This window comes from Taudactylus pleione, unplaced genomic scaffold (genome assembly GCF_031769625.1).
Source record: "Taudactylus pleione unplaced genomic scaffold, aTauple2 ptg000244l, whole genome shotgun sequence".
In the NCBI taxonomy this organism is placed as follows: Eukaryota; Metazoa; Chordata; class Amphibia; order Anura; family Myobatrachidae; genus Taudactylus; species Taudactylus pleione.
In genome coordinates, this window is record NW_028284646.1 from 7,655,983 (window position 1) to 7,672,346 (window position 16,364).

The following is a 16,364-nucleotide window of genomic DNA, read 5'->3' on the forward strand; positions in this document are numbered from 1 at the left end:
TAGGAGCTAAGTATCCAGCATATGGTCTCTTACAGCGTGGCCAAGCTGGTATCAACAGACCCCTCACAAGGATACATGCTTATTAATCCTAGGAAAACAGTGGTAACTTTGTTTTCCAAGCAATCTACCGGGTGGTAGAAACTATACTTATACTGGATGCCCGTATTATACAGACTACCTAATTGTATGCAAAGAAACCGGTTTGCCAGACTATTTGATACAAAGTAATATTTTGCTAGATTTTTGCTACTTCTTTTGCTACTTGCTTTTAACCTGTTACATTAACGAATCACACTGCAGACTTGCTGTTCAGCATAAAGATCTTATGTGATTTGTGATCATTTAAACATTGGCTATAGCTAGAGCAACCAGACCTAAAAAGGCATTCAGCACTTCTACTGTCTGAATTGCATTGAATCACACTGCCAGTAAAGTATTACCAAGTCATTATGTCAGTTGTAAAAAAAAAAGAGAAAGCACAGTGGGCCAAGCTACATGAATATATATAGAATTATTTAAAATAATGTCAAATAAGACAATGAGAGCATGTATATGTTGGTGTATTGTAGCTACTGAGGTCTGGTCCTCAAGTGAATAATCAGAGGATGTTAGGGGGGTGTGGTATGTTTTGTCGACAAACCATTCAGGCACACCAAAGCCAAGGGGTATTCATTATGCACTTACTATGTTCTTTGATAATGACCTCCACTGTAAAACTTTCTACAGTAATTGTTATGCATTATAGTGGCTAAGGAATATTAATTTTTAAAGTAGTATTTGCATATTGTCAGATAAACTTATTTTGGAAGTCCTTAAAGTTGGTTGATGTTTTGTAAAATGTCATGTTAGCATTTTACACATTTGTTTAGGAAGTCCTACTACCCATCCATAGAAAAGTCTCAGGATCAGGGGCAGAACTAGAGCCATCACAGGGAGCACAAGAGCCATGGGGCTATAAAGTGAGGGGGGCATTACTATGACAGTACATCTGCTATACCAGCCACTGTTCTGCTCTTCCAAGCATGAACAAAGACCAGTTCAGAACAGGAAGCCCAAACTAAGCATTTTCTACACCTCCCTCACACGTGGAAGAGCAGAACGGAAGTCTACAGATGGTATGGAGATATATTTAAGGGCCAGTTAAAATTTTTCTACAGGGTACAATGATTTTCTATTATGCCCAGGTGTCTTTCAGCATGGCACTTGAGCATTTAGGAATGTCCAAAGTTTTAATAATTTTTGTTACCTGAGAATTGTGGTGTATACTGTAAGTTATTTTAAATGTTTTATTTTTTGTGTAATAAGGTGAAGAAGCAGGACACCAAGGTCTCACTGTCTACTCCAGGGGAGGGGATAAAGTTAAGCATTGGTTGTCCAAACATAAAGTATGACATGAAGATTGTCTCAAGGCTGTCACTCCTTACATTTTTATCACTTTAACATGTGAATACAGAGTCACAGTACTGCCTCCTTATTTATTTCTTCAGAACTCCCATGCCTTCTTTCAGTAGATCCCAGGCTTACTGGGATAGCCTAAAGTGGCCTCAGTCAGGTCCCTAGGCAGGAAATCTCTTAAATATATTTAATATTTTTTATGCTTTATTTGTCTGTAGATAGCTAGTATTTGTTTTTATATTTCCCAGGTTGCCAGACTAACATTAGCCAAAAAGTAAATCAGAAATACTTGGACAAAACCAGTATTATTGTGCCATGGTATATAAATTTACTCCTGCTTGTGAGGCTGCAAAATTTTTATGTTTATTGTTTAGTTGTAGTAACACTGAGTTCCTCTGATGTAGTTTGGTGCAGGGTCGGACTGGCCCACAGGGGTAAAGGGAAAACTCCCAGTGGGCCCTATATTTATATATATATATATATATATATATATCCAATTGTAGAGAGAGCACTCAAACTCTTATTTTTGGCATAAAAAGAAGACTGGTAATTACTCACATATTTGTATGTACAAAGAGGTCAATGTTTCGGGACCCGGGCCCTTTATCAAGACCAAAGGATCAAAAATGCATCCCAATCACAAAAAGTTGTCCTTTGTGCTTGGGTTGCATTTTTGATCCTTTGGTCTTGATGAAGGGCCTGTGGCCCGAAACGTCTACCTCTTTGTACATACAAGTATGTGAGTAATTAAAATCTTATTTTTGGCATAAAAAGAAGACTTTTTTGTGCTCTCTCTACAATTGGATATATGGTGACTTTGTTTTGGGACTATGCTCAATGTAAATGTTTGAGACAATGCACCCCCTGCAAGATTATCTTTGCTCTGTCAGTACAATTCTGACTCTGGATATATATATATATATTTATTTTTAAGGGGCCCCCGACCATGCACACTCAAATCGTTAGATAAGCACCTTTTGTGGAGGCTGGCCACACTCCCTCTGAGTATAGACCCCTATCACTGCATTCCCTCAGTGGGCCTTTCATGCCCTAGTCAGACACCAGTTTGGTGTGTCATTTACATGTGCTTAATAACACATCACACACAAGAAAAAATGCCAGTATACAGCAGTACAAATATAACCTAACATAGATACAGAAACCAAACAGAACAAACATCAGAATATGAAATAATATGTTTGCCTGCTCTTTGCTGATGCAGTGAATTTTTGCCATTTGTTTTCTTCATTTTCTACTTGAATACCTTCTCTGGGAAAATAGTGCTTGGACATACATTTGGACTTATGAAAAAGTTTTCAGATTCATTTATCTGCCTCATTATCATTTAAATAGCTATCTCCAGTTACTTCACTCTAGGACTCCTGACATATTTCTGATATTTTTGTTTTTTGAAGATTGGCAGTATGGTCTTCTTTAGATGCCGCAAAGGATACCATATTCAAGGCTCTACTACACGTAATTGTCTTGCTAATTTAACATGGAGTGGAACTCAGCCAGAATGCATCCGTAAGTACCACAAATATTTGCAGCATTTTAAGAAATCTTCTCTATACTCAAATATTTTGAGTCCCAACAGCATTCCCTGACAGTGTTAACAAAATATTACAAAGATATATATACATTACAATGGAAAAAAATTAAAGAACATGAAAAATAAATCCCCCATGTATTACAGGAATCTGCAAAAAGACAAATAATTATCTCTATTGTGTGCATATTTTTACAACAATTACTAGCATTTATATAATGGATGTGGATGAAAATATACATATAATAAAAAAGCACATGGGGGGAATTCAATTATCCCCGATAACTTAACAGGGGTCAAAAAAGGAGGTAGCCTGTGGCTTTATTGTCCAAGGCTATTCAGTTAGGCTCCATTTTTACCTGATACCTTTGTTCATGCCTGTTAAATTGAAGTGTTAACAGGTGTTAACAGGTGTTAACATGTGTTAACTGGTGTCAACACAGCGAATCCATGATTAGTTCTTGGATTTGTGTGTTAACAGGGTCGAGGCACCCATTAATCATTTAGTCATTGGAGATTTTTATTCACTGCCTGTGCAATGGTGAAAAAAATTCCTGATAAGTCCCGCCAGTGGCCTCACTTTGGGGCTAATTGAATAGCCCCAGGGGATCAATTAGCCTCAGGTAAATTACAACAGCTAATTGAATTTGGCCCATAGTAATATTGATTGGAATCAGAGTCAGGAATGCAACATGCTTAAATTTTATTTTTTTTTACTGAAATTTTTTTAAATAATTTTTTCACATTATCAATTAATTTAGCCAAACACTGGTACTAGATGGCATTGTGCTGGGAACATATATTTGTTATTTCTTTGAGATACTGCTCTTAAAAAGAAAAGAGTTCTGCAGACTTATGTAAATATAGGGCCTCATTCAAACTTGTACACAAACCCAATGGGGCTGCAGTAAGCAAGTGCTGTGATGCCACTGCAACCTTAATCGTAGTGCCCTGGATGCTGCAGCCTGATTGACAGCCAGGGCTGCCATCAGAAATTATGGGGCCCGGGACTGACAAAAATATTTTGCCCCATATGCAAGGCCCCCTAAAGTAGTACCCCTTATCATTATGCAAGGCCCCCAGCCAGTACTTACCTCACCACGCTCCCGCTTCCGCACCACCACTGCCTCAGGCTACAGTAAGTTCAATGACGAAACCAGAGCTTGCTGGAACACTGCATGGCACCCATCCCTTGACATCTCCCCTCCAGAAATGTGCAGTTGTTCCACCTGCACAATGCCCAGTACACACAGCACAGACCCAGCTGAAAGTAGGTGTCAGAAGGTGTCAATAGCCATGTGCCTAATTCTGCAGCCACTTACCTAGCTGAGGCAGGGTAGGGAGTACATGCTACCTGGTGTGCAGACTAGAGTGTGTGTAGTGTGGCCAGTGAGAGAGAGAAGGGACAACATCATGCCTGCTGCTGCTATTACATGTATAACTCTGCAAATGGCAGCTCTATGAGCTGAGCTTTCAGCAGGCATCCCTCTCCCCCAGGATCCTGGGAAAAGCCCCAAGAACTTGGTGCCTGGCTTGTACAGGAGCTAACAGCCCCTAGCCCAGTTCTAGCTCAGCTCGGAGCTGGCTGCTTAAAGAAATAACATTCTGGATACTGCAGCCCCCCTCCTCTCCCACCCCCTCTCACCTCTTATCTCCATTAACAGCACATCAGCAGCCTCATCATGCATCTGTCTCCTGGGGGTGTGCACAGCTAAGGGAGGACTGGGACCTTAACCTGTTCAGTGCTGGTCAGGAGTGCTGAACTATGATCAAGGACTCCTAGGACGGACTCTGCTGCTAGGGCGGGCGATCGATCATCCTAATTGCCTTCCCCCTGGATCCGCCACTGCGCTGCCTCTGAGTTGCTCTGCTGACTGGTCTGTTGGTGCGCATGGCAGGCTCGCTCCTCAGTCCTCACATCGCGGGTGATGTCATGACATCACCCACGCAGTGCATCACTGGGAACGCTGGCCTCGTGCTTCAGAGGCCAGCGTTCACAGTTCACATCACATTTCCAATGAGCAAGAGTACTGTAGGACAGGAGGCCCCTTTGTCAGTAGTGGCGGGCAGCTGGTTGGAGCGGGTCGTGCCCCCCTTCTCTGTAAGCATGCCCGGGCCCGGGACAGTAGTCCCGACAGTCCCCCCCTGATGGCAGCCCTGTTGCCAGCCTGCGGCTGTTTCTGGACTGGGAGTGTCACCTCCATTTTGTGGTGGTGTCAAGGCCAGGATCTGGATCTCCTGTCTCAGACTTCCTGGCTCCAGCTCAGAAGCTCCAGCAGCCAGTCTGAGTAAGCTTATGCTTACTTAGATGACCCATGCTGCAAACAATATGACCAATGGTCACAATGTTGATCCGATCCTGTTTCTTTGGATGCCTCCTGCAGCATTAGCATATATGCACACAGCAGCTGCTTACACTATGCTGTGTGCATAGCGTACAACTCTGAATCAGACCCAGTGCTCCTGTTTAATACATATACATATTTCTACAATAGAATGCAGCTCTGCTCAAAGATAGAGCAGACTTGACCTCTAATACCTCAGAGGTTATGTGGAGTTTTGGTGCACAAAGTAGGGTAAAGAGCGGCGCAATACACATCATCATAATTATTCATCTCATTTTCTTGCTTAATTTATTTGTCCAGTGTAATCCTTTCATGGGAGATGGCAGTGCAAAGCATCTGTAGGCATTTCCTCTATATATTTGTCTTATTATATAGACCCCTAAAACTTTACCAATCTTTGCCTAAGTTATCATGGCAATTATCAAGTCATGCTGCTGCTGTTTAATTACATTTGAAATCTCACAATGGCAATCTTTGTTTAAAGCTTGTGTGTGAAGAGACCTAGGGGAAAAAGGCTAGATGTAAAATCTTGGTTTTGCAAGATCCTTGACACTTGTCAACACATTGTTACAATTGAAAAATGTGTGGTTTTATCAGTATTTTACTTGTTGGTGCATTTGGTCATTCTCAGATGTGTCCTTACGGGTGTGTCATAAATGTCGACATTCAGAATGCCAATAGGTTCTAAATGTCAACAGTTAGAATGTTGATATAGACTTTAGGAGGACAAGCAATATAATAATATTGACATGGTTAACATGTCAACATGTTCATAATGTCGATATTCAACATAAAGACACACCTGAATGACATCATACAGTTTTTTTCTTATTTTAGCCAACACCCGACCAAAACCCTAATCCTAAAAATAGGTAAAACACTGTACTGTATGTTGACATTCTTGTGTTGACATGTTAAATGTAGAGCTGAGCAGATCGGTTCTGGCTCGGATCTTCCTGCCAAGTTCGAATGTCCAAGACAAATGACGTATTGTCCTTGTAAGATGATGTTTTTGCTTCATTCTGGATCATTCTGTTTCATTCTCCGATCCTAACTTGGCAGGATGATCTGAGCCAAAACTGAACCACTCATCTATAGTTAAATGCCAAAATTATGAACCTATCAACATTTTAACCATGTTTAACTTTTTAATGATGACATATTTCTTGTCAATCGAAAGTCCATGTCGACATTTTGACTGTCGATATTCAGAATCTGTCGACAGTCTGACTGTCTACATTCTGAATTTTGACATTCTATCCGGATCCCATCCTCACTTATCCTTTGTAGTTGCACAGCATCTGTAGAGCCATTGGATGGCCTGGCCTGTTCTAGATACAATTTATTTGCCAAATTATCTGTTTGGTCTTGAATTTTAAACCATACAAGTCTACCAATTTTTATTAATTTGTCCACATACCAGAGCTCCTTCCTAAATCTAACTAACAATTAGAATCTCGTATTTTAAACCTAATTTTAAAAATAAATGGTCTAAAATGTATTTTTATTTGAAAAAAAATCATATGTCATGAGCAGAAATCTGATTCTGTGGATAGCTGTTAAAATTGTTCTACAACAGAGAGCGAAACATTTGGATATCCAGAATAGTTGTGTGGACTTTTGTTACTCAAAGACAAAAATAAAAATGTTTGACAATGCATTCAAATGTTCGCAAGGTATACAAATTGATGTGTGTAACAGAGTTGTAAAGCTGGGGAACTTTTTTTTGTAATGTACGACCATGCCGAAGTACCTATCTGATCAAATCAAATTTTTGTGCTGTGTATTTTTGATTGATACAGGTATGATTTTAGTACTAAGGTATTATCTTTTGACTTTTGTTGTCTTTCTTTTCTAGCTCATGCATGCAGGCAGCCAGAAACACCCATGCATGCAGATATGAGATCAATAGATCTACCTACATTAGGATACACACTAATATATACTTGCCAGCCAGGATATTTTCTAGCTGGTGGATCAGAGCACAGAACTTGTAAAAGTGATATGAAATGGACGGGAAAACCTCCCATTTGCAAAAGTAAGTAGATTTTATTTTCACAATATCTTTATTTTTCTAATTTGTCCATTGTATGACTAGGCAGAGACCAATTTGGTAACAAAATGTTACCAGAGAAAGAAAAGAACCCTATCTCTCTTGTTTGAAACAAGTGTATTTCCTATTTCAAAAAAATCCTATAACAATTTAAGGGGTAGATATACTAAACCTTACAGAGAGATAAGGTACCAACTTATCAGCGTCTAACTGTCCCTTTTCAAACACAGCCTGTAAAGTGACAGGAATTGACTGGTTGGTACTTTATCTTTCGACTTCAACTCTCTCCAGCTTAGAGCGGTATCCAGTTAGCCCTGAACATTTTTCGGGTGCTTATTGATCCCCACGACTGGTGAAAAACAGGGATTTTCACTGATTATTCCTGATTTTTGCAGATGTTCTTTTTCACCTTATCCTATTATTTTGGTCGAAATAATAGGATATGGTGATGGTTGGGTAGGACTGCGCTCTGCTGTGTGGGCAGATGTGATATGTTAGTGGACTGAAAGGTGTGCTTTATGAGTGAGTGGGGTGCTGCACTTCCTGATCGCAGGCGTACCGGGTCCTGCGTAAAAATGGATAGAGACAGTGGGGCACGGAAGGTGCGCTCGCCCTGTGGGTGCAATGATGCTGGGGGAGTGTTGGACTGTGTATGTGGTTGCTAGTGTGTGTGGTGTGAATTAGTGGGGAGGGGTGGACCAATGGAATGACAGAGGTGGACACAAGGTGGGAGTAAATGGTTTTATTGGAGTAGTCACAGTGCTTCTCCTATATAGTCCTGGGCAACAAGGTGGGTGTGGTGGTGGGGGACAGAGACTGGGGAGGTGGGTTGACACTTTCAGGGGGCTCCTTTCTGTGCCGTTTAATAAACTGGCACGTTACCCCTGCTGGACACTATGGTCGACAGTCTTGGGAGTCTCAGTGGGTGAGGGGGGAGAGCAAGAGGTGTATGGTGTGGTGGGTGGGTGTAGTACACTTGGCGGCATCCTGCGTATGAGTGAAAAGTCTCGAAGTCTAATACCTACTGGTAGGTAAGGCCTGAGGTCGTAGGTGTGTTGCGTTGCTGCAGTTCCTTGTTGACTGATTGACGCTGCTGCGGTGGTAAAAATTAGTAGCTGTTGTTCAAGAGGATCTTCTATTTTGCAGCGGTCAGCGACCAAGTGGTGCTGGTGGTTGTGAATGCAGCAGTGGGGCTAAGTTGCTTGTGGGAACTGCCACTGGTGCTGGGTCACTGGGGTGGGGGGTGGGTCCCCCTGTGAGAGCCGGGGGTGTGGTGTGGGTCACCCTTCTGGCAGGTAGATGGACTGCCCGGGATGGGCTTGATGTGTGACGATCTGTGGTCTGTATGGTTAGGGTAGAGGCACTTGCAGCAGCAAGTGTGGGGGCGATGCAAATGGGATGTCTGAGGCCAACCGGATGTCCCAGTGGGGATGAGGAGCTTCGGTGGGAGTAGGCCGTGGCTCTGGAATGTGGGAATTTGGGGTCTCCAATGCATTTCAGCAGGGGTTCTGCCTTCTTCAAGGAGGTAAGAGGACTATAATAATAGGATAGTTCTCCTGAAAACACATAGGAGCCACGATAAGCTCATGGACCTATGTGTTTTCGCCTTTTTGTTGGTGAAAAAAACGGCACTTATCATGGATTATTTTTCGGGACACATCAGGTCCCGACCCCCCCCCCCCCGATAAGTGCCAGCATTGGCCAACTTTGAGGCTAATTGGAAAGCCCCGGGTGAGGTAATTAGCCGCGGAAATTTACCATGGCTAATTGGATCCCCCCCCCTTAGTATATCTCCCTCTAATTGATACCAGATGAAGGGCAAATACTGTATACAAACAAGCAATCAGCAACAGCTGGAAAGTGCACTTGGTCTCATCTGATCCCCATCAGCTTCTGCAGATCTCTGTTGAAGCACAAAAATGCAGTCTGGTTCAACAATTTTTAATTATTTTATTTATTTATTACCAGTTATTTATACAGCGACACATATTCCACAGTGCTTTATCTTTTGAAGTCATAGACTGGAGGCTATAGGGGTACCTTGCAAATGAAAATACAACAAATGAAAGTAAGGGTATTGGATCACTGCAGTTCTGCTTTGTGGAATGAAGAGATTGATGTTTCTGTCATATGTTATCCCTGAGTGGGTATTGACTTAAAATCTATTCCCAGCTAAGATTTTTTCTCTAGCCCAAACATTTGCCTAAATCCTAATGTCATAATAACCTTGACACACAATAGCTCTGCTCTTGTTCATCAAGAGAATACTTACACAATATACTGTACACTTGTAAACTATTGGAAACATGGTTATATAGAACTTAATAAACCATAACATCAAATGACCCATCTAGTATGCACATATTATTCCTAGAAATTTATTTTTTCCAGATTTAGCATTTTTCCCCAGCAGCTTTAATTCTCCTATCATATTATCCTCTACCATCTCTATTTGAAGTCTAATTCATTTAAACCCTTTTAGTAATGTAACTTTCCTCAATTTCTTCCTAAACCTATTTTCCTCCTTTTAAAATACTGTTTTCCTCCTGTAGAATGCTATACTTTTCTTTCAAAATCAGTAATAATGTCAGATAGAAAAATTTAAGAGGAAAGATCAAAGTACAAATTCCACTGGTAACCACTTATTTGTCAAAATGCAGAAACTGCTTCTGAGCTAAATCTTACTCAAACCTTTGCTAATCAGCGTATCATAATTTCTCTCTAAAGCACTAGTTCACAGTGTGTACAATACTGCCCTCTTGGGGGAGGTGGTTTTAACTAGGGCATGAGAGGGGATTGGCACTAAGGATGGGTTTTTGGTATGGGTACAGTATCCTAAAAAAGTTTGGGAAATACTGCTCTATTTTCTTATCTTTCTATCTGTATTGTTGACGTCTAAACCCTATTTTACATTAGGCTCTGTTTAACAATTTTCAGATACAGGCTACATCCACATCCACTTTAGTAAAGCAATTGCTTTTTACTAGTCATTTAGCATTGCTGATGTTAATAGTTAAAGTTAAAATAATTCAGATAGTGGCAAAGCTAGGACACCTTTAAGCTCTTTCAGCATTCCCATATGTATCCCATCTGGCCACATTGACATGACTACTTTAAGTTTTGAGAATTCTGTCAGGATCATCTCCTCTGTAAATGGACTTGTATCTAACTTATTTGCATAAATATTCCTGTTACATAACTAATGTCATGGTTAGTGTCTGAGAGTTACCTGACTCAGGTGTTGAACTGGATTCAGCGGAGACCAGCTTGGCTGGAACAATGGATGACGTAAATAGGTGTATTTGTATATGAATTGTATGGCAGTGAGAACTGCCTTTGATGATAAATTACAGGATCAGGAAACTTGTAACGTTGGAGTGGAACCAGTACAAAACATGAAGGAACCAGATTGGGATCGGCAGGAAGGTTTACTGAGCTGGACAGGGTACTAGTAGGTGGGCTTGCTGAATTGGACAGAAAACCAGTAGGATTTCAAGATGTGCTAGGTATAGCTATCAGTAGAATTACTAAATGAACTGGTCTGGGTACCAGCAGGATTTCTGGATGCACCAGGTATAGCTGTCAGCAGGATTACTGAATGAACTGGTCTGGGAACCAGCAGGACTTCTGGATATGCCAGGTATAGCCGCCAGCAGGATTACTGGATGAACTGGTCTGGGAACCAGCAGGATTTCCAGATGCACCAGGTGTTTCTGCAGCTGGAGCCTGGTATACACTTGTACACAGGGAGACAGAAGTAGCACAATCTGTACACCACAGGAAGTAATGAGATACTCAGGCCCAGAATGCTATCAAAGGAGGATGTATATACTGTGGGTCTGGCAGGAATTGGTGGATACGGTCAGGTGGTCTGGCAGTAGTACTCTGAGTGGTGGATAGCACAACATGCAGAGGGAGAAATCATATATGCAGTACTGAGAGTCAGAACTACATCTGCAATTTCAATCAAGGCTAGCAGTGTTCACATACAGAAAAAGGCCCAGGTGAATAATCACTGAGGAAAGGAGAACATAGTCCAAATGTATACACAGAAGTGTTGCAGCCAGCATGATTAGAGCAGATCTCCCAGGCGAATTACAAATACAGATCCACGGGACAGTTGGCAGGGGTAAGTCTCAAAGCAAAAAGGTGAAAAACTAGCCAGGATTGTCACAGTACCCCTCTCTTTATGGGTTGACTCCAGACACCAGAAAAACTGAAAAACTTTCTTACAGCATGAAATTCCAGGAGCTCCAAACACAGGGACACCATACCTCTGTAAAACATCTCTTCAGCCATCTTCATGAACTCAAAGCTTTAAGAACTCTAGAAGGTGCTGTTATATTGCTTCCTGAAGTGATTTGCTCAAACAATAATTCCCCGGTGAACAAAATGTCAATCAATTCAAACAAGCCATCCTCATTAATAACTTTGACCCTGAAACTCTTTGCTTTCACTTGCTTAGATTTAATGTCATGGTAATGGCCCATAACAAAGTTATTGATTTTACTGCAGATCTTCCCAGAATCTTTGCCTCCATAACTCTCAATTAACAACTTGGCTTCATCATTCTCGATGGACTCCAAGAATCCCGCGATTATGAAGGTTAAGCCCTTAAAGCATTTATCTGTTCTCAGGGGACTTTGCTTAGTGTCAAGAATTTTAGTTGAAGAACTGGTCTTCTCTATAGAAGGTGAAAGATCTGCTTGTGAACATGAAAATTCCTTGGTCTTTAACTTGGAATCTTTCCTTTTCTGAAATGTAGGTACCTTAGATGTAGTAGTTACTGGTAACTCCTGTGGAAATATGTGACTGGGAAGGACAGGGTCAAACGACAGATGGTCTTCATGAAATGAAGAATTATCATGTTCATGATCTAACTCAGATTCTGAATCAGTATCTAAAGATAGAATGGAAGAATTAGTATGACTTGAAGACTGATAGGACTCCTGGGAGGAACAGTAGTACAAAGGGGACAAGGAGGTATGCGCACATCTCATATTCAGGAATGCCGATTCAATAGAGCTGCTTTTCTTGGATGGTTGGAATTCAACACGCTGACCCTCGAAAACTTGACCTTGTTCGGACTTCAGGGGGGTGGAAGACAGAGTAAAGGATGGATTCTTGGTAGGACAAACAGACTTATTGGACAAAATTTTAGAACTGGGAACTTCGCTAGAATGAAGATAGTCAATAGAATCTTGTTTTACAGGTTTGGGACCAAATTCTTTAATAACAGCTTCACTGAAAGATTTATATTTAGAAGCATTGGATCATTAGACTTGATGATAGGATTGGTCCAGTCCAACGCTTTACCTCTAATCATGCTGGCTGCAACACTTCTCTCATTTACAGATGTGTCCTCATACTCTTATGCTGGGTACACACTGACAGATATATTGGCCGATCATTTGATTTGCCAATATATCTGCTGAACGTGGGCCAGTGTGTACCAACGATATGCATATAAAAGTGTACAGAATTAAAATGTGCAACCGAAAAGCAGCTAGTGGGATAGTGTCAAAATGAAGAGGTATCCTTCACCCTCCACCAAAATAGCATAATAAAACCAATGTGACACCACACTACCAGTGCTGATACATGTAGAATACTTAGAACAAATGGTGGGTAAATCCAAAGTCTTACAAATTTCATGAACAGTGGATGATCAGACAACTCTTAAACACAACGTGGTCCGTGGAAATAAATTGCATATGTCCCCAGATATAAAAAAGAGGATGGACATATAGTGAAGTACAGTTTTAATACATAAAAAAACACATGACAAATAAACAATACACAGAGTAATCCTTTCTTTCTAATGTGCTAAAATTACTGGCAGTAGCACATAGTAGTAAGCAGTAAATTCTTTAGAGTGAGATCCCCAACCAGTCAAAATGGAAACAATTACCAGCTGAATTAGAAAAACTTGCAACAGTCAGGTCTTTGTACACCGGTGAGCAAGCCGCGATCCAGCGTCTGTCCGGAACATGTACTGGATATCAGCCGGCGTTCATCACACATTCTCTGCAATATCGCAAGTTTGGGGCTCCCAAAAAAACAACCAACGCGGTTCAACCCCTTGCCTGGGGTCTTTTTCAAGGTCAGCAATCAGAATAATCCCAGAAGAAAATAAATCCATTAAATACATGTGTGTCCTATCCGAGCGGTCCAGACACAGCTGATCTCTATACATTAATAAACTACAAGTTCTATGATCACTTGCTGTGATTGAGGTAATGTGATTTTAAAGTGCTCTTTGCCTATTAGTACAAACATAATTTTGTTTTGTACTAATAGGCACAGAGCACTTTAAAATCAAATTACCTCAATCCACAGTCTACATGAGAGAAAATCTGTAGACTCAACAGATACGCTATGCTGACATGTATTGAAAACTAAGTATCGCTCCTAAGAAGCGTCCTGTTACTATGGTTACAGTCAAGGAAGTGACGTAGCGCTATTATGAGTGGAAGATATCACACACTTTGGCTACATAGTGGAAGGAGAGGAACCACGTGCTTTGTGCTAATGGAGGAGATTGGCCGGACACAGCAAGTGATCATGGAACTTGTAGTTTATTAATGTATAGAGATCAGCTGTGTCCGGACCGCACAGATAGGACACACTACGTATTTAATGGACTTATTTTCTTCTGGGATTATTCTGATTGCTGACCTTGAAAAAGACCCCAGGCAAGGGGTTGAAATGCATTGGTTGTTTTTTTGGGAGCCCCAAACTTGCGATATTACAGGGAACGTGTGATGAACACCGGCTTATATCCAGTACATGTTCCGGACAGACGCTGGATCGCGGCTTGCTCAACGGTGTACAAAGACCTGACTGTTGCAAGTTTTTCTAATTCAGCTGGTAATTGTTTCCATTTTGGCTGGTTGGGGATCTCACTCTAAAGAATTTACTTCTTACTACTATGTGTTACTGCCAGTAATTTTAGCACATTAGAAAGAAAGGATTCCTCTGTGTATTGTTTATTTGTCATGTGGTTTTTTATGTATTAAAACTGTACTTCACAATATGTCCATCCTCTTTTTTATATCTGGGGACATATGCAATTTATTTCCACGGACCACGTTGTGTTTAAGAGTCGTCTGATCATCCACTGTTCATGAAATTTGGAGGACTTTGGATTTACCCACCATTTGTTCTAAGTATTCTACATGTATCAGCGCTGGTAGTGTGGTGTCACATTGGTTTTATTGTACCAGCGATACGTCTGTGAATGGCGTCGTTCACAGACATATCACACTGGCTGCACTGCACAGCCAATGGACAGATATGTCTGCAGACATATCTGTCCATCGGTAGGTGTGTATGGGTGGTCTGCTGACCACCCATACACACATAGTGGCAGCAGCAGGGAGGGGGGCAGGACATGCCCCCTGCCTGCCGGGACCAATCCCGACCCACACTTCGGCCACTGGGACCCTTTGCAGCATGCAGATGATGGTTGTTTAGTGTGTATGAATGACCATCATCTGCAGATATATCTGCAGATCACTCGATCTGCAAGCATATCACTTAGGTGTATACCCACCTTTAGCCTCAATACACTTGGATTTACTTCTTATATAACCCACTTCCTCCATGAATACAGTATATTCTCTTGATGCAAATGTCATTACAAAGATATAATCAACATATAGCGTAGGATGCAATGATTTTTTTAATCCAGCATGTGCCACACAATTAGGATAAAGGTGAATCTTCTCCTGGGGTTTCTAACGGTCACCACCACTCTCAATGATAATCTTCCTACCAGAGATAGCACATTTGTAGGCCCATCATCCTCGCATAAATGTATTGGCTCTCCGAGAGTAGTTCAAAGATGTATAATTTGCAATACAGTAAATTGAAGAAATAAGAAATATATAGTGAATACCATTGGATAAAATCCCAATGTTTAATAAACTTAATTGTATGCACAAAAATTAAAATGTTAAATGCATAAACACACAATGATTTCATTTACATGGGTTGTGCCTAGCAGATGTAAGTATAAAAGTGCACATCAAAATATGGGGGAATGTCCCGGACACTCTTGTCACTTGATTGTGTACTCCTGTGGGTAAAAAGATCTCTGCCTAGTATCATAGTCCTCAGGTCCCGCTGATCCACTCAATGCATTTCAAATTTCTCTTTATCAAGGCACGAAAGACAGCCATGGCTGCTGCATCATAGTATTTCGTGAACATATTCAGACTCAGTCACACACAGATATACAAGAGTTGCATAGCAAATTTATCAGTGCAGTGGTGTGAAGCAGTTTTGTCACATCTGATTGTGAATAGATTGCACATTTGAGTGAAAAAGAAACAAAAAGGACTGGGTCGCATGGGACCTGGCACGCCGACAAGGAATGTTTGGTGCAACTGCATCAATATTGTATGAGGACACATCTCTATATCTAAAAAAGTTTTTTCTCTTTTCTTAACCTGTGCCGTATTCTCCCCAGTCTTATTTTTTATTATTTGCTCATCTGCTTTTGGTCTTATCCACCATCTGCTTAACCGGGTGTACTACATTATCTTTGTTGTTCTGAGTCTGCTTTCCTAAAAGCAATCTTTTTGTTTTGACAATTCTTTCTACCTCCTTGAAGAACCAGATTGGATTTTGTCCCTTGTATTAATTCTAATCGACCTGACACAAAGGTCTGTAGATCTTTGAACTCAAATGTCTCCTCTTATATATTTTCCCATGTCTACCGAGTCAGCTCTAGTATGTCCTTCTACATTCTTATATTAAATCACACAGATGAGTGGTGACTAGGGCCCAAGTTCTCACCTACACTTACCTTCAATAACATTTGTAAATATTAACTCAGTAATAACATCCTTATTAATGGGCTCCACAAAACAATTGTTTAAGAAGGACCTCCTGCAGGGAACTCAGGGTCTCTCTACTATATGTACCTGCAGCAGAACTGTTAGTTCACAACAAGCAGAATATTATCTTTCACAATGCCACACATTTTTGGAGCCCTGTTTTATTTCTAGAAAAATAT

General features: G+C 40.9%; 1 protein-coding gene across 1 annotated transcript in view; it reads left to right on the top strand.

The window, feature by feature from the left end:
- The window catches only part of CSMD1 (CUB and Sushi multiple domains 1), a 1,974,400-nt gene that overhangs the window by 1,906,594 nt on the left and 51,442 nt on the right, over positions 1-16,364 (top strand). The window contains exons 63-64 of the mRNA XM_088479751.1: positions 2,811-2,922; positions 7,148-7,327. Of these exons, the coding sequence (XP_088335877.1) occupies positions 2,811-2,922; positions 7,148-7,327 (292 nt within the window). The remainder of the gene's footprint in view (positions 1-2,810; positions 2,923-7,147; positions 7,328-16,364) is intronic.